This window comes from Phyllobates terribilis, unplaced genomic scaffold, assembly GCF_046119375.1.
Source record: "Phyllobates terribilis strain yellow unplaced genomic scaffold, ASM4611937v1 Scaffold_3__8_contigs__length_932513732, whole genome shotgun sequence".
Lineage (NCBI taxonomy): Eukaryota > Metazoa > Chordata > Amphibia > Anura > Dendrobatidae > Phyllobates > Phyllobates terribilis.
The window spans coordinates 846,976,104-846,996,200 of NW_027362763.1; the positions used below are offsets into that span (position 1 = coordinate 846,976,104).

At 40.1% G+C, this 20,097-nt stretch overlaps 1 protein-coding gene across 1 annotated transcript in view; it reads right to left on the minus strand.

Annotated features, from left to right (window-relative positions):
* The window catches only part of ACSS1 (acyl-CoA synthetase short chain family member 1), a 151,627-nt gene that overhangs the window by 60,681 nt on the left and 70,849 nt on the right, over positions 1 to 20,097 (minus strand). The window contains exons 5-8 of the mRNA XM_073672513.1: positions 12,414 to 12,566; positions 11,744 to 11,891; positions 6,569 to 6,706; positions 3,731 to 3,823 (exon numbers count right to left, since the gene is read on the minus strand). Of these exons, the coding sequence (XP_073528614.1) occupies positions 3,731 to 3,823; positions 6,569 to 6,706; positions 11,744 to 11,891; positions 12,414 to 12,566 (532 nt within the window). The remainder of the gene's footprint in view (positions 1 to 3,730; positions 3,824 to 6,568; positions 6,707 to 11,743; positions 11,892 to 12,413; positions 12,567 to 20,097) is intronic.

A 20,097-nucleotide genomic window follows, 5' to 3' on the forward strand; every position in this document is an offset into this window, starting at 1 on the left:
GATATATTACAAAGTTGCTGATTTTCATGTGCACTTTTGGTTTCTGAAATTAAAAATAATGGTTACTCTTTAACCCCTTCACGACATATGACATATATTTACGTCATATGTTGTGTCCCTGACTTTGATGCGGGCTCACACGTTACCCTGAGCCCGCATCTTTCCCAGCACATCACAACTGATTTGATCAACGGTCATGTGTCTTTAACAGCTCCACCCGCGGCTGTTAACCAGTTAAATCCCACTGTCAATCTCCGCACCTGCACTTTTTTTTGCAATTTCACCGCACTTGGATTTTTTTTTCCTATTTTCCAGTACACTATATGGTAAAATCAATGGTGCCATTCAAAAGTAAAACTCGTTCCAAAAAAAAAGCCCTCATACGGCTATATTGACTGAAAAAAAAAAAGTTATTGCTCTTGGAAAAAGGGAAAGAAAAAATGAAGAAGAAAATAAAATACGGAAAATGGCCATGGCATGAAGGGATTAAGAGATATTGCAACAAGCATAGAAAATACCCAGCAGAATTATTTGAAAAACTAAAGATATTAAAAACAATGGTCGCTGCAATAACAGTGATGTGCACTTTATGTAAAATCTCAATAGAAGGTCTAATATTACATATGATAATAGACGCTACATTACAATTTTAGCCATATGGAAGGAATACTCCGCTGTGGAAAATTCCTGTACTAGAGAAGATATTTGTGTAGGCATGTGAACTTTACAGACCAGTGATAAAGTAACAAGATTATTCTATATGGTAGGGCTTGGGCATGTTAATTATCTACAGGGTGGTGCTATAGCATTAGAGTAAGTACAGATGCAGGCCCGTTAACGCTGCTTTCACACTGCCTTTTGCAGTTTCGCCTATGTATATCTCCTGCAGAAGTCAGAGTATAAGATTATAACGTGATCTTTAACGCATAGACTCCCACTGTAAAAAAAAATAATAATGTGATACACTTTTTTGTTGGATACCTCTGTTAGAAGTAGCTCAGCCAACTGTGCTATTTCACACAGAAAATGATGAGATATATGGACATATACCAGACAACACTCTTTTGGCCTCCATTGGCTGCCAGTAGCTTTCTCGGAGCATAATGGTAATTGATGCTGTAAAAGACAAAGCAAAATCACCCTAACAAGACTCTAAGGGCCTCGTGTTGTCCAACACTCATTTTTTAACAATGAAGGGATCGTCATAAAACTTTTCCCTAGCAAATCATTCATCATTATGTCAATGTCCTTTGTGTCCCCCCCCCAATAATCCTGAATTTATTATTTACATGCAGTCTAGAAGACAAAAGAAGACATTTTTTTTTGCTTACTTATATTGTGCCATCATATTCCACAGCACATCACAGATATTGTCATCAATGTTCCCATTGGGGCTCACAATCTAAATTCCCCATCAGTATATCTTTGGAGTGTGAGAGGAAACTGAATGAGACCCTCGCAAACACAAGGAGAACATACAAACTCATTGCAGATGTTGTCCTTGGTAGGATTTGGAACCCAGGACACCGGCGCTGCAAGGCTACAGTGCTAACCACTGAGCCACAGTGCTGCAGATTTGTGAGTCTGGAAATAAGTGGACCGCAATGGTGACCACAGGTATGGATCTCCCTGCATTTAGAGCTAGAGAATGAAAAAACTAGTTCACCTTAAGGTAGTCAAGTTGGAAGATGGTGAAAGATGGCAGCTTCAGCTGAGGAGCAGAAGGTGCATGGTCAAAGATGGCAGCCTCAGCTGAGTAGTAGAAGGTGCATGGTCAAAGATGGCAGCTTCAGCAGAGGAGCAGGTGTATGGTCAAAGATGGCAGCTTCAGCTGAGGAGCAGGTGTATGGTCAAAGATGGCAGCTTCAGCTGAGGAGCAGAAGGTGCATGGTCAAAAATGGCAGCTTCAGCTGAGGAGCAGAAGGTGCATGGTCAAAGATGGCAGCTTCAACTGAGGAGCAGAAGGTGCATGGTCAAAGATGGCAGCTTCAGCTGAGGAGCAGAAGGTGCATGGTCAAAGATGTCAGCTTCAGCTGAGGAGCAGAAGGTGCATGGTCAAAGATGGCAGCTTCAGCTGAGGAGCAGAAGGTGTATGGTCAAAGATGGCAGCTTCAGCTGAGGAGCAGAAGGTACATGGTCAAAAATGGCAGCTTCAGCTGAGGAGCAGAAGGTGCATGGTCAAAGATGACAGCTTCAGCTGAGGAGGAGAAGGTGCAGGGTCAAAGATGGCAGCTTCAGCTGAGGAGCAGAAGGTACATGGTCAAAAATGGCAGCTTCAGCTGAGGAGCAGAAGGTGCATGGTCAAAGATGGCAGCTTCAGCTGAGGAGCAGAAGGTGGATGGTCAAAGATGGCAACTTCAGCTGAGGAGCAGAAGGTACATGGTCAAAGATGGCAGCTTCAGCTGAGGAGCAGAAGTTGAATGGTCAAAGATGGCAGCTTCAGCTGAGGAGCAGAAGGTGCCGGGTCAAAAATGGCAGCTTCATCTGAGGAGCAGAAGGTGCATGGTCAAAGATGGCAGCTTCAGCTGAAGAGCAGAAGGTGTATAGTGCAATGGTAAAATGATTCACAATTCAGTTTATTTCAATTCTCTCAAATGATGTAGGGAAAAATAATTCCGGTACAAACTATGGACTATGGAGCTGTATACCTTATTTTTAGGAAAGTGGCAGTTGTGGTCGGCAATGCAATAGTGTGGAGTCTGATTACTAGAAAATGTTTTCTACAGTCTGTAAATGTACGATTTATATCTAACCTAGTGTCCATGTATCGGAGAATATGACCTGTATATATAACATAATTGGATGGGAGGAAAAGACTTTTATTGTTGGAGGAAAAGACTTATACATCATCGACTGTATGTGTTACACTATGAAAAGTGAAATTGGACACCAGAAATTGAGAAATTGTAGAAATTTTGGAGTCAAGTGCAAGAGCCAAAGTTACAGTAAAGGGTTATTCCCATCTTCAAAGATTGGTATAATTGTAAAGTTCTTGTAAAAACAAGCAACTTTCCAATTCACTGATTAATAAAATCCATATCCCGATAATTAAAATTGTATCTTCTATTGCTACTCATGACCTAGGTTACCGGTCACCTCTGTAGACAAGCAGCGGTCGTCAAACATGCAAAGTGCTTACAAGCTCTTTTTTTTGTAGCTTATAAACACTGCATTGAAGCATCAGTGCAGTGCTTACAAGTTAAAAAAAAGAACTCGTAAGCATGTTTGGCCATCGATGCTAGACTGCTGAGGTGGCCGGTAACCTAGGTAGTAAGTAATATTAAAAGATACAGTTTTGAATATCCGATGTTCAAGAGGCAGAGCTGCATCATACAGTATATCAGCATCAGAGAGTACGCAGTTTGGGCCAGCGAAAAAAAATGGGATGAACTCTTTAACAGGACTCCATTATGATCAGTATTACTCTGCAATTAGACTGGTTAATAAGCATTTGTAAAAACGCTTGTCCCCTACTACAGGCCTGCGGAAACATGACAGTGGTCACCTAACGAACGAGTAAAATGCTCCTTCATCATGGGATCAGGTCTTTTTTTCGCATAAAAATCATTGTTGATATGCGATCCGATGGCCTTGGACATATTCGATCAGTCCTCGCTACGGTGCATTTATGGGCCAAAATTGGCAAGTTTCATTTTATATATATTTCATATCTCTTTCCACAGTCTTTATGTATATGCTATAGATAGTCTCACTTATCAGAATGATTTACCTGTTTGCCACCATGTGTCCACAAGATCGCACCTTCCATCCCCGACCACATTGTAAAACCATTCCCAAGCTTCGTGATTTATTGGCTCACCCACTGAAAAGATAGAAGAAGGTTAATGAAGCCGGAGCCGCTAACACTTTTTGCATTGTTTGGATTAATGGCAGTGACCTAGCGGAGCAGCACAAGGAGAAACAAGTTCAGACAGGGCAAATTTTTCCAAAGCATGTGACAATATCACACGACGCAACCAGGTCCCAGTAATGTGTCTTGTAGTGTTTTGATAATGACAGCAGGAATTTCTGTCCCTTGTTAAGTGTGATGTATAATACTACCAACTACTAAACTCGATTAACCTGCATGTAAATTCCTGATGTTCTGCTGTCTCGTGAATGTGCAATATTTAACCAAAAGCTTTATTCTGTTTCTTTTTGCTTTTTACAACCTGAAAATTTGAAAGCGAGACACATATATGGCATACTGTGACTCATAAAAATAATACTTTTTTATTGACTGTTGTACTACATCGTTCCATCAATGTTACAGATAGAAATAATGAAGGAAACTTATGTCGTTCTTCGTGACCTTCATAAAAAACACATCCTGTATAATCTACAGTATATATTATAAGTTTATCATGTAAGTGATACATTTCTTTGCATGTAGTGTCAAACATACAAAGGTAAAAAAAAGTACAAGGTCAAGAATGAACTACGGTAGGCTGGGTTCCTACCTGTGATATAAATTCCTGTTTTTCTGTTCCAATATAGAAACAGAAAAATGGAATACATACAGGAGAAGGATCACTAAACTGACCTCATTGACTTTAATGGGTTCCTTTGGGTTTCTGGTAAAGTGTCTGTCATTTCACTAGAAAAAAAAAGCACACCATGCTATGTTTTTTTTCGGAAGAAAACTGTGTAACCTGTGACAGAGTCTTCTAACAGAGGGTCACATACACAGGTAGTTTAAAGGGGTTTTCCCACGAACAAAGTACATTATACTCAATAGATCTTGGAATAAAAATAAGTTCCACAACCGGATGTGTTAAAAAATGTCCCTGTGCTGAGATAATCTTATAAATGTGCCCCTGCTGTGTGCTGTGTAATGGCTGTGTCTGACCGTGCAGGAACATAGTCTGATCATACCACAGCTCCTGGGCAGGGGAAAACAGGAAGGAAAACAGTATACAGATATCACAGCTGATAGTTTCTGTAAGGGAAAATATTTCCCTGCCTGTTTAAAAACTTGTTTTACCTCAAAGAAAGAATCATTTGTGTTCTCGTGCTGTCCTGTCTGGATACTCTTTTGCTTCCTCCCCTGCCCAGGAGCTGTGGTATGATCAGACCATGTTCCTGTACGGTGAGACACAGCCACTACACAGTACACAGCAGGGGAACATTTATAAGATTATCTCAGCACAGGGGAATTTTTTAAACACATTCGTGCAGGAACATGGTCAGCACATGAGCAGGTGAGAAAACAAAAGAGTAGACAGGGGATCGTAGCTGATTCTTTCTGTGAGGTAACATATTTCCTTGTCTGTTTTATCACAGGAGCGAGTGTTTCTGCTGTGTCTCCAGCACTCTCAGCTCATCACAAGTCAGGTCAATGACATGTGAGCTCAGCGGCAGCCAGAGCTCCTACCTCACTAGCTTTATTTATGATGATATATGGGGACTGGAGGCTCAGCAAAAAGACTCACTCCTATGATAAAATAGGAAGGGTAATGTTTTACTTCACAGAAAGCGGCTGCTGCGAGCCACTGCTATGCCATCTGTATAAATAACTAATGCTTACTCCCCTGCCCAGGAGCTGTGGTATGATCAGACTATTTTCCTGCACGGTCAGACACAGCCATTACACAGTACACAGCCGGGGCACATTTATAAGATTATCTCAGCACAGGAACATTTTTGTTTAGCACATCCAATTGTGGAAATTATCTTTATTCCAAGATCTATTGATTAACATGTAGTCTGTTAGCGGGACAACCCCTTTAAGTCTGTCTTCAGGTGTGCACAGACACAGTGTACCAATAGACCAGCCAAGTACCCAACTAAAAGGTCTAAAAATAATGTGGGTAATTTTAAACAGCTTTGCACCACTTTTGTGGTATAACAGTTTTTTTTTAAGTTGGTCATGTCATATTTGTGATAAAATTTGTGACTTTGTATTCCTGGGTTCTGATCTGCATGCGGCAATTCCACAATCTGTAAGTTCAAATCCAACTTTTGCTTGAAAGTTGGCTCTTTTTGGGGCCCATTAGAGACACTTGGCAGCATTTTTTAATAGATGTTAATTAGTAAAATCAGCAATCTGCAGCTGCCCATTGTTTTTTAAATGTAAAGGGAAGCCACAGATTGGTGATAGATATTCTTTAAATTTCACCTCTATTCTGGTATGAAAAATGTTGCATCTGTTAAAAATATGCTACTGTTTTTGTTTTTCCAAGCAGAGGCATTTTGCATTGGGATCTCCTATCGTCTTACCTAGAAACAAGTGCTGTCAAGGTTATTAAACCGTTAAGGGGTTTGTGATTGCAGGGGGCCGCCAACTATCAAGAGAACTGGAGTCCCCCATGTGAATTGAGTGGTAGTGAGCGTGTGCGACCACTAAACATACAGTTAATGGAGTAGTGATCGAACATGCTCATCAATGCTTTTTTCTCAAGATCCCATTTCTCGTGAAAAGTCGGGTTTCCTCAGTTTGAACCTTCACATATACATTTATGAGCTATCTTGAAGAAAACTGATTTTTGTGTTTTTTTGGTACAACCCATTTATAAAGAATCTTACAAAATATACAAATGTAGGCATTGGACTGGTCCTCATCTCCTACCTGAGCCCAGCATTTTCAAAGATGACCTATCGTATTTCTTCACCCATTCATCTCCATACTTGAGCAGGAGGCGTATTGCAGTTGGTGCGCCATAAAACTGATTAATCCTCAATCTTTCCACCATCTCCCAATAGCGGCCTAAGTAACATTATCAACATTCTTTATAGGAAATGTAATCACAATCATCCAAGTGTTACAATTCATGGTAGAACATTTCAGCTCACTTGTAAATGTGATGCTTCCATATTACAGCACAATATACAGTAATAAAAGTCACAAGAGCTTTTGTCAGAATGTCACCTACGTACCTGCCAAACATAAAATAAATTCTGTGACGGACACCCAATCGAAATCACGAGAATTTTCTTTTAAAACTTTTACCACTGAACAATATCACTAAAACGACAGCTATCAAATCTCATAAATTCTGCAAAGTCAATATGTTTAGAAAAAAATTGTTTCATGAGGTTTGTATTTCCAGAGGGTTCCTCCACCCCTTTCTACACCTTTGTGATGAATTAGAAATAGTGTTGAACCATAGCTTAATGATTAGATGCGGGAAGTTCTGCTGCGTGCACCCACGCATGTACTCGGAGCGATCAGCTAACCGTGTAGCATCTGCACAGAAGTGGCCGCAGCAAGGAAGCGGTAACATGGGTAAATTACCACCATGCATTGTTTTTCCATCCAATCCATGGAGAACAGGGGCCTTAAACTAAAGAGCAGGTGGAAATAATAAGGGGGTTTAATGTTTTATGTGAAACAACACAGCACACTAGTTTATGGCTGTCAGTGGGGCCTCAGTCTCTTCAAAAACCATCATTGATCAAAATAATATAGGATATCCTAGTCATATACGCAGAATTATACCAGATCCCTGTACAGTGCTGGCCAAAAGTATTGGCACCCGTGCAATTCTGTCAGATAATACTCAGTTTCTTCCTGAAAATGATTGCAATCACAAATTCTTTGGTATTATTATCTTCATTTAATTTGTCTTCAATGAAAAAACACAAAAAGAATTGTCCTAAAGCCAAATTGGATACAATTCCACACCAAACCTAAAAAAGGGGTGGACAAAAGTATTGGCACTGTTTGAAAAATCATGTGATGCTTCTCTAATTCGTGTAATTAACAGCACCTGTAACTTACCTGTGGCACCTAACAGGTGTTGGCAATAACTAAATCACACTTGCAGCCAGTTAACATGGATTAAAGTTGACTCAACCTCTGTCCTGTGTCCTTGTGTGTACCACATTGAGCATGGAGAAAAGAAAGAAGACCAAAGAACTGTCTGAGGACTTGAGAAACCAAATTGTGAGGAAGCATGAGCAATCTCAAGGCTACAAGTCCATCTCCAAAGACCTGAATGTTCCTGTGTCTTCCGTAAACAGTGTCATCAAGAAGTTTAAAGCCCATGGCACTGTGGCTAACCTCTCTAGATGTGGACGGAAAAGAAAAATTGACGAGAGATTTCAACGGAAGATTGTGCGGATGGTGGATAAAGAACCTCGACTAACATCCAAACAAGTTCAAGCTGCCCTGCATTCCAAGGGTACAACAGTGTCAACCCATACTATCCGTCGGCGTCTGAATGAAAAGGGACTGTATGGTAGGATACCCAGGAAGACCCCACTTCTTACCCCGAGACATAAAAAAGCCAGGCTGGAGTTTGCCAAAACTTACCTGAGAAAGCCTAAAACATTTTGGAAGAATGTTCTCTGGTCAGATGAGACAAAAGTAGAGCTTTTTGGGAAAAAGCATCAACATGGAGTGTACAGGAAAAAAAAAGAGCCATTCAAAGAAAAGAACATGGTCCCTACAGTCAAACATGGTGGAGGTTCCCTGATGTTTTGGGGTTGCTTTGCTGCCTCTGGCACTGGACTGCTTGACCGTGTGCATGGCATTATGAAGTCTGAAGACTACCAACAAATTTTGCAGCATAATGTAGGGCCCAGTGTGAGAAAGCTGGGTCTCCCTCAGAGGTCATGGGTCTTCCAGCAGGACAATGACCTAAAACGCACTTCCAAAAGCACTATAAAATGGTTTGAGAAAAAGCACTGGAGACTTCTAAGGTGGCCAGCAATGAGTCCAGATCTGAATCCCATGGAACACCTGTGGAGAGATCTCAAAATGGCAGTTTGGAGAAGGCACCCTTCAAATATCAGGGACCTGGAGCAGTTTGCCAAAGAAGAATGGTCTACATTTCCAGCAGAGCATTGTAAGAAACTCATTGATGGTTACCGGAAGCGGTTGTTCGCAGTTATTTTGGCTAAAGGTTGTGCAACCAAGTATTAGGCTGAGGGTGCCAATACTTTTGTCTGGCCCATTTTTGGAGTTTTGTGTGAAATGATCAATGATTTGATTTTTGCTTCATTCTCTTTTGTGTTTTTTCCTTGCAAGCAAATTAAATGAAGATAATAATACCAAAGAATTTGTGATTGCAATCATTTTCAGGAAGAAACTGAGTATTATCTGACAGAATTGCAGGGGCGCCAATACTTTTGGCCAGCACTGTATATACACTTGTTTTCACTGGGTGCACGGAAAAAGCAATCCATCCATGTGCTGATAAAGACCCCTGCAGCTGATCATAGGCTACACCAGTGTAGTGAATTCTGAATGGATCAGACACCTCTACCGGAGTCGGTGCAGCACTCCAGAGCAGCCAAGGTCCGGGAAGGTGAATATGCTTCCATTTGTTATTTTCAAACAATCCATGGTTAAAATAAAAAAATATTTTACTGTTGGACATCCCCTGTAACAAGATTGTATGACTTAAAAAGAACCTGATACATGCTGCCCAATCCATAAGCAGCATATATCAGACATAGGCTGTACGATCGCAGTCAGGTATGTTTGGTTTAAAAAATTCTGCGCTGTTTCAGAGAAAACTATACTCTTAATACTCTCTAGGGAGCGAGGCGCACTATTGACTAGTCGGACAGGAAGGTCTCCGGCGGCTTCTCCCCGCCTGCTGCCAGTGACCTATATACACATGTAGGCAGACACCTGTCAATCCAGGGCAGCGGTGGGGAGAAGCTGTGGCTACTAAAAGTATGTTTTTCTCTGAAACCCTGCAGCTTTTCAGAGTCAAAGATGCCTGGCTGTGATCGTACAGCCAGTGTCTGATACATACTGCCCATGGGTTAGGCAGCGTGTATCAGCTGTCAGGTCCTCTTTAAATAAAATAAGTCTTCATTTTATTCCAACCACCATTTAAACCTACGTATACTCCTAACTTATATTTGCATACTTACATTTCTTTAAAATAGTAACTTTGCAAATAACCTAAAGGGGGTCTTCCCATTTAATATTATTGTGGCATTTAACTAGAATACGCCATAACATTCTAATCTGTGTGTTGTGTGGGGAGTTTTCAAGAAACATGCCATTTTGGTAGTTCTCTTGCACAGTGATGCTCCCAACCACCCACTGTACAGGATATTGCAACACAACTCTATTGAAGTGATGTAACTGAAGCTGTGTTATGGCAGAGAGTGGCTTTGTAGGAAAATCATTGAAGGAGATGTTAATTAGCGCTGTGGACATTTTATTTTGAAAATTAGGGGGGGTTCTTATCAGGATTCCCACCAATTAGGCAGTTAGGTCATTATGTCATGACTTCCAAGAGTGGATGCAAAATAGCCCTCCTAAAAGAAAAAAAAGAAAAAAAGCTTACTCTCTAGTGCCACCTATTGGAGATAACTATCCTACAAGTCAATATCAGACTCATTAAAGAGGAACTGACCAGCCCCCCATGAAGGCCAACCAACCAGCATTTGCAAATTCCTTTATATATACCCTGCCTAACAAGCCTTTTACCCTGGATGACACATAAACAGATGTTTACAAAAAGTATTTTTAAAGATGAAAAATAATCTTTTGACTAGTTGAGAGGGCGTTGCGTGAAGCAAAGTGTACGCTTCGTGACTTTAGAGGCGCACTGTGCATGTCCGGAAGAGAAGAAGACAGCTGACATCCACGGAGGAGCTGAAGATCTGTCGCTGATTCGTTACAAGCTCTGTTCTTCTGACGTCAGGCTTCTTCTTTGCTTCCGGATATGCGCAGTGGACCTCTGAAGCCGAGGAGGTACCCCCAGCTTTAGAGGTGCAATGACGTGTAGGAAAGAAATTTGCTCTTGCAAATCATGTTATCACACTCACAGGGGCGTGATTACATGCTGAGTGGGACGACTGGTCTGGGAAACAAATGCCCCATTGACTAGTCAAAAGATTATTTGCATATTAAAAACAGACTTTAAAAATACTTTTTTTTAAAACATCTGCTAATGTGTCATCCAAAATAAAGCGCTCGTAAAGAAGGGTATACATAAAAAAATCTACAAATGCTGGTGAGTGGGAGGGCATGGGGGACAGATCAGGTTCTCTTTAATAAACATTGCTACATGACTAAGAATAGAAATCAAACCAGAGTGTCCTCTAAAAGAGACCCATCTGCAGACAAATACCACTAATTTATAGGGTAGCTACCCAAAGGTGGCACTAGAGAGCAGCTTTCTTTCCTGTTTAGGAGAGCTCATTTGCATACCTTTCTTTTCCCAGAAAGTAGTTGATGAGGAGCAAGAACCATCTTAAGATTGATGTATATTTATTTTGGAGGAGACTCTAGTTTAGCTTATATTCTTAATCATATTGCAAGGCTCACTACAGGGTCGGACAGCGGCTTACAGGGTAGCTACTGTACCTCCAATAGATGGCCCTTATAAAACAGCGTTCATCCCTCTGAAAGAGAACTATTTTGAATACTCTTTCCAATGGAACATTCATGGCCTATAATATTTCCTATTCCAGCTTTGTTATCAAGGAGAAACATTATCCCCTTATTCCAATACTGGATAAATCAGCCTTTTTAGATGGCCACACGTGCTGCGTTTATTATGTACCTAGTAACTATCGCTATAAAAAGATAACGTCAATTCATAGAAAAATGTTTGCAGCCCAAACTAAATGTCTGTAGGACATCTGGAAATGATCCTTCCTCTTTGCCACTTGTATAAATGAATATACCGCTTATCTCGCAGATTACATATGGCCACATTATCTTATGTTGCTATTGGAGGCACTAATCTCTTCAGATAACACGTTTACCTAAACTAATAAAAAGTCATTTCAATAACAGAAGGAAATACGCTCATAAACCTCATCTCCTGACCTGGATCTGGATATATTGGAGTGCTCTCAAACAGGACGGTGGTGGCTCCATTGCAGAGTGGTCCATAGACGACGTAGCTATGCCCAGTAATCCAGCCAATGTCAGCAACACATGCAAACACATCCCCTTGTTTGTAGTCAAAGACGTACTAACAGGAAAATAGCTATTAGTATTAATAAACTGTGTGTGATATTACAGAATGAAACAAAAACCTAAAGAGATGAACTGGAATATAAGTTGGTATGCACGCAACATATAGGTGCATGTTCACACTGGTCACTAAACAGCCAAAACCTAAGATAAAAAACAAATAAGCAAATACCCTGCAGTAAATTAATAAATAGCAATAGTGCATGAAAATAATATAGGGTACTTAGTTAACATAATTTTGATTAAATAAATGTAAAAGCCATCCCACCACGTCAAGGTGACCCAATTCGGGACGGTCCTAAAGTCTAGTATTAAAACCTTACCATATGGCAAGTGACGTAATGTGAATAAGGGCTGAGAAGGACTGAGACCTAGCTAATGGACACCCAGGAATGGGGAACTATAAGAATGTAATATCCAGCTCAAGGAAAAGATAAGTCACACACTTATTTGCATAGAGCACAAAAAACTGAAACAAAAAACTAAACAGATGAAAGCCACATTGCCAACATACACTTACCTTGTGTGTTAGGGAAGCATACAGCAAATAGCCAGCCTGTGTGTGCACAATTCCCTTTGGCTTCCCGGTGCTGCCTGACGTATACAGCATAAATAACATATCTTCACTGTCCATAGCTTCTGGAGGACACACTGGTTCTGTTTTGGCCATTTCCTGTCAAAACATGTACAAACTGAGATCTGTGATCACAGAAAATGTGCAACTTTGGTGCATTAAAGGGGTCTTCCACTTTCCAGAAAGTGGACCTTAAAAGCTTCAAAATACCTGAAATAACAAACACAGCAGGTGCTCACTACCGCCCCAGGTCAAGCACTGGTCCCCTGCCCCTACTCTGGTCTAGGTGTTTTGGCTGTAGCGGTGTCTTCACAGCGATATAGTGCATCACCGTTGTAGCCAATCATTGAGCTCAGCTGTTATGCTTAGGTAGACGGCACGAATCGCAAAGCGCAGTGATTGGCTACAACGGTGATGTGAGCTGTCAATGTGCCACCAATGATACAGACAAAACACCAAAACCTTACCAGCGGCAGGGAGCCAAAACTGGACCTGGGGTGGGTGTGTACCTCCCATTTGTTGGTTTAAGTATTTCAGAGTTTTTGGCGTCTGAGTTACTGAAAGTGGAAAACCTTTTTTTTATATAAAGAACCAAAGTAACTGTGATTTGGTTCATACACCGAATGGCCACATTATTAGAGGCACTTGTCCTATCACGATTGGAAGTTTCCTGTTTCGAAATTAGACACGTGACCCCCGAGTGCAGAATATAAGCATTGAGCAAGTTTTCATAAATCTGTTTCAGTGAAAATCCATATCATAATGGGAAAATAAAGCGATCTAAGTGACATTTAAAGAGCCATAGTCATTGGTGCTAGAATAGCCAGAGCCAGTATTTGAAAAATTGCCAATCTTGGCCAACTTTCTGGTGCAACTGTGTTAAGAGTATATCAAGAATGATGTGATCAAAGAGAAACATCCAAGGAACGAGATCCTGTGACTATAAAGAACTCAAAAACGAAAGGGGTCCAATGGAAAATGTAAAGAAACATTCTGACAAACAGGCGGTGTACAGTCCTAGAAATTGTAGCCGAAAACATTGGTGCTCCAGGTATTTTGCCAGGATGCACAACTCATTTTACTTTAAAACGGATAGGATGTAATAGGAGATGATCAGTGTAATTGTGACTGCTGTCTAAGGGAAGCAGAAAAACAAGGCTCCAGGTAGCCAAAAAGCCAAAAAAAATGGGTCACTGAGCAGTGGCTAAACATTTCTCATCAGATGAATCCAAATATGCTGGCACCTTGCTACTAGGAGGGTCAGAATTTAGGTGTAAATAGCTTAGAGGGTACTTAATAAAACTTAATGATCTCAATAAAAATTAAACAATCTATAGGAGATGAAATTTTCACCCTTTCAACCTTAATAAGAACAAGAGGAAAAACAAGCTATGGTGGAGGAAATGAATCTGTCTAGTTCAAACAGTGAAAGTTGCTATTTATTGGGTCAGAATTTAGCACAAGCAGAATGAATCAAAGAACGCTTTCTATATTGTGTCAACAGTTCAGGCAAGATGAAGTGAAGCAATGGTATCATGGTCATCTTAGGTCTTTGTGGATGGACGTATAAACAATAGGGCTTACCTAAGTATTAGGGCCAACCAAGTTCATCCCTTCATGAAAGCTATTTGCACAATGTCAGAAGGACACTTTCAAATGGATTATACACCATGGCACAAGGTATACTTATGAATTGGTTGTAGAGACAAGACAAAGTTTTTCTTGCTTCCCTGGCCTTCACAGTCCCCAGAGCTCAATCATATATAGTATCTCTGAACAAGGTAGAACAAGGCTGTTGATAAGGCCATGGTCACGGTTTAGAATTTGGTCAGTATTTTACATCAGTATTTGTATAAAACCAGGAGTGGAAGTCAGAGGAAAAGTATAATAGAAACACATCATTGCTTCGGCATCTCTCACCCACTCCTGGTTTTGGCTTACAAATACTGATGTGACATATTGACCAAATACTGAACGTGTGAACATGGCATGGCCTAAGTATGTCAGTACCTCCATCTGATTTATGGCAACTGTGATAAGCCATTCTGCTAGCATGGGCCAATATTCCTGCAGAATCTACAGATGGTGTCTCTAAACAAACTGGCCATTCGGTATATAATATATATATATATATATATATATATATATATAGACACACAGTTGAAACCAGAAGCTTACACACACTATATAAAAAGACACATATGCATGTTTTTCTCAATATCTGACATGAAATCAGAATAAACCTTTCCCGTTTTAGGTCAATTAGGATTACCATAATTTTTAATATTTGCCAAATGCCAAAATAATGAGAGAGACAGAAATGTTTTAAGGCATTTTTATTACTTGCTGCAAAGTCAAAAGTTTACATACATTTCATTAGTATTTGGTACCATTGCCCTTAAACTGAATGTCTTGGGTCAAACGTTTGGGATAACCTTCCACAAGCTTCTCACAATAGTTGGTCAGAATTTGAGCCAATTCCTCCTGACAAAACTGGTGTAACTGATCCAGGTTTGTAGGTCGCCGTGCTCGCACCAGCCTTTTCAGTTTTGCCCATAAATTTTCAATAGGATTAAGATCAGGGCTTTTGTGATGACCACTCCAAAACATTGACTTTGTTATCCTTAAGCCACTTTGTTACCATTTTGGCAATATGCCTCAGGTCATTGTCCATTTGGAAGACCCATTACCGCCCAAGCTAAACTTCCTGGCTGATGTCTTGAGATGTTGCTTCAGTATTGCCATAATCTTCTTTTCTCATGTTGCCATCTATTTTGTGAAGTGCACCAGTCCCTCCTACAGCAAAACAACCCCACAACATGATGCTGCCACCCCCATGTTTTACAGTTGGGATGGTGTTCTTAGGCTACTAAGCTTCTCCCTTTTTCCTCCAAATGTAACGATGGTCATTATGCCCAAAAAGTTCAATTTTAGTTTCATCAGACTACAGGACATGTCTCCAAAAATGGAGGTCTTTGTTCCTGTGTACATTTGCAAACATTAATCTGGCATTTTTATGTTTCTTTTGGAGTAATGGCTTCTTCCTGGCAGAGTGCCCTTTAAGTCCATATTGATACAGTACTCGTTTCACTGTGGATATTGACACAATCTTACCATCTTCCGCCATCATCTTCACAAGGTCTTTTGCTTTTGACCATGGGCGGATATGCACATGTTGGAGCAAAGTACATTCATCTCTGGGACACAGAACCCATCTCCTTCCTGAGCGGTATGATGGCTGGACATTCCTATCTTGTTTGTACTTGCGTATAATTGTTTGTACAGATAAACGAGGCACCTTCAGGTATCTTGAAATTGTACCCAAGGATGAGCTTGACTTGTGCAAGTTCATAATTCTCTTCCTGATATCTTGGCTGATTTCTTTAGACTTTCCCATGATGCTACACAAAGAAGCAGTGTGTTTCACGTGTGCATTAAAATACATCCACAGGTGTGTCTCTAATTAACTCAGAAGCTTCCAAACACATGACATCATCATATGGGCAGTCCGGAAATGTTTACAGGCATAGTAATCTTAGTGTATGTTAGCTTTTGACTTTGAGGTAAGTAATAAAAATGCCCTAAAACATTCTCTCTCTCTCATTATTCTGGCATTTGGCAAATATTAAAAATTATGGTAATACTAATTGATCTAAAACGGGAAAGGTTTATTCTGATTGCATGTCAGATATTGAGAAAAACATGCATATGTGTCTTTTTATATAATGTATGTAAACTTCTGGTTTCAACTGTATATATATATTTATATATGTATATATATATATATATATATATATATATATATATACATATATATATAAACACAGTTTTGTTATACATGTTTTGTTATACACATGTTTATTTCCTTTGTGTGAATTGGAACAACACAAAATAAACAGAGGAAAAAAAGGCAAATTGAACATCATTTCACACAAAACTCCAAAAATGAGCCAAACAAAATTGTTGGCACCTTTCCGAAATTGTAGGTATACAACATTGTTTCTAGCATGTGATGCTCGTTCAAACTCATCTGTGCCAAGTAACAGGTGTGGGCAATATGAAAATCACACCTGAAACCAGATAAAAAGGGGAGATGTTGACTCAATATTTGCATTTTGTGTCTGTGTGTGCCACACTAAGCATTGAGAGCAATCACGGGAGTGATTCAAACATAACACCGAGCAGATGTAAATACTCTGTGCTAGTCCGAACATACTCGGCGAAAGGGTTAACAAAACATACTCGCTCATCACTAGAAGAGAACTGTCTGAGGACTTAAGAACCAAAATTGTTGAACAATGTCAACAATCTCAAGGTTAAGTCCATCTCCAGAGATTTTGATGTTCCTTTGTCCACAGTGCACAACATAATCAAGAAGTTTACAACCCATGGCACTGTAGCTAATCTTCCTGGATAAGGACGGCAGAGAAAAATGATGAAAGGTTGCAACGCAGGATAGTCCGGATAGTAGATAGTCTGAAGGAATTCAAGCTGTCTCGCAGACTCAGGGTACATCAGTGTCAGTGCAAACTATCCATCGACATTTGAATGAAGTGAAAAAGTATGGCAGTAGACCCAGGAGGACCCCACTGCTGACACACTGCTAGACTGCAATTTGCCAAAATGTACATGAGTAAGGTAAAATCTTTCTGGGAAAGCACCTTGTGGACAGATGAGACCAAAATAGAGCTTCATGATAAAGCACATGATTCTACTGTTTACTGAAAATGGAATAAAGCCTACAAAGAAAAGAACATAGTACCTACATTCAAATATGGTGGAGGTGCAAAGATTTTTGGGGGTTGTTATGCCTCTGGCAACAGTTGCCTTGGCTGTGTGCAAGGCATCATGAAATATAAAGATTACCAAAGGATTTTGGGTTGCAATGTAGTGTCTAGTGTCAGAAAGCTGGTTTTGCGTCCTAGGTCATGGGTCTTCTAGCAGAACAATGACCCCAAACAAACTTCAAGAAGCACCCAGAAAATGAACGTAAACAAAGATCTGGAGAGTTCTAAAGTGGGCAGCAATGAGTCCAGATCTAAATATTATTGAACACCTGTGGAGAGATCTTAAAATTGATGCTGGGAGAAGGCACCCTTCAAATATGAGAGACCTGGAGCAGTTTACAAAAGAAGAGTGGTCCAAAATTCCATTTGAGAAGTAAGAACTTTGTTGATGGTTATAGGAAGCGATTGATTGCAGGTATTTATTTCAAAGGGTGTACAACCAAATTTTAAGTGCCAACAATTTTGTCAGGCCCATTTTTGGGAATTTGTGTGAAATTATGTCCAATTTGCCTTTTTTTCTCTGTTTTTTTTGTGTTGTTCCAATACACACAAAGGAAATAAACATGTGTACAACAAAACACGTGTGATTGCAATAATTTTCTGGGAGAAATACTTAACTTTCTGGAACAATTTCAAGGGTATTGTTATTACAATTATGGAGCATCTTCTCTTAGAGCTTTTCATTATGTCATTCCTCACTCTTCCGGGAAATTTATGAATAAATTGGCAACTGACTATTACTATTTCTCTTGTCAATAGAATTTGCCTCTATACTCTCTGACGCTCTGACGCTTTGTAATCAGTGCTGACTGATCAGTGGAATGATAAAACGTTGGATTAGAACACAATATTCTGGAAGGAATATTGGCTCTGGTGCTTGCGTAGGATCATTCCCAACTCCTTCCAATACAATAGAAAGAACCCAACATCTTGCAAATTAGAGGAGTTTACTGTTGCACAATCCAAAGATATAATATGTGATAGTTTGGTCATCTCACGTGACCTGCATCAAACATAAGATTCCAGATGGATTAACGGTGTGTCAGTCTTAGCGCGCGCGGGATAGTAACACTATTGTATCCAGCCATTTATATACATGCTGTAAAGAATGTAAGTCAACATAGTTTAGAAAGAACTTTGTACTCTAGTATGCTGTGTACACACAGTGTACATGTGAGTTGCACAGCATGGCAGACATAGAACATTGCACTGTTTCTTTGCTAGAGTAATCAAATATTAAAAACATGTGCAATTCAAACATTGAGTAGAGTGTAGGATAAGATATCATAAGGTATAGGAGCATCTCACAATCCCACATGCGCTAATACCGACATAAATACCACCAATCCATCTGCAGTCCAATGTTTGATGAAGATCACATTTGAAGACCTAAATATTAGTGATGAGCGAGCATGCTCAGATATCGAGTTATCCGAGCACGCTCGCTCATCACTGCTAAATATCACATATTATATCTTTGGATAAAACTCATCAAACTCATCAAATTGGCAAGTGATAATTGAGTGCTGAGTACTTTTTACTGTAGTGGAATGATAACACTCAGCGGTCATTTTCAGGGGGAACAGAAGAACTAACCAACACATTTTTTGGAGCATATAAAGAATCATACGAGGGGAGCAGCCCTTATATAAAGCCTCTATAAAGATTGTCTCCAAATATTGTAATAAAACAGTTCGCTGATAAAATAAAAAATTATGAACATTAAAAAAGTTGTCCGACTTTTAAAAAAAAAAAAAGAGCAGCAAATACTTTAATCCCTTGCTGATTCAACTTAGAGGCTACAGCAGTTCCTACTGTTTTCTTTTTTTGCAAGCCTCCAGCACATGACAGCTGCAGCCAATCCTTGGCCTCAGCAGTCACATGCCCCTCAGTGATGCCAATAATTATGGCAGGTGACAGCCAAAGGCCCAGATACACATCAGACTATAGTGGGGGTATCCCAACTTTTCGGGTGAGAAAAGGATCAGACAGGTTGAATTTTAACACCCAACCCTTTTGTTTTCCTGAGGAATAAGAAACTGCAAGCCATCTGCGAGTGACTTTCTCCTCTCTTCCTGCTGATAATAAATGAATGCTCTGCTGAGTCGAACGTTCATGTGTATGGTAAAGTTGGAAGAGATAGCTGATGGCCACTGACTGACTGTGGAGGCTTTCTAAGCAAAAACTGACAAAGACTGGAGTTTGACAACCCCTTCAAAGCTAACCAATATCTACCGCATGTTAATGTGCCTACTTTCGTCTTGAGCTCATATACAAATTATAATACGGTCAGCTGAACTCGCCGATATCAGTGGGCTCAAAAGAAGTCTACTCTATATTGTGACCTTTTGAGAAGGAACACGCATGTCCAATTTCAGACAGCTTTTTTTAGGATTCTCATGTTCTTCGAGAGATAAACCGCCATTAGAGGAGTCTGGCATTGGTTCTATCATAGACAAGCGCTACTGTGTAGTCAGGAGAGATTGCTGTCAGCCAAAACATTGTTTGGCTGAAAGTCATCTAATGTGTATGGGGCCACCTTAGTATTAAGAGGTCATCACCATATTCAAGCACAAGGCTGCAGGTCCCACTCCAAGTTGACTTCTAAATATCAGTAAATTATTCTTTATAATACACCTGCTGTGGATTAAACTGGTTGAAGATCACATACTGTAGACTAAAGCTGACCATATAATGAGATTGAAACCTGCCAAATGGGCTTTCAGCTGATCACTAGCTCACCAGTTTCCCCCACACACATAAACACTTGGCTAAACTGACCATTAATGTCTTTGACGGGAAGAGATGAGAAAGCCAGAACAGTCAGACTCCTTTGGCAGCAG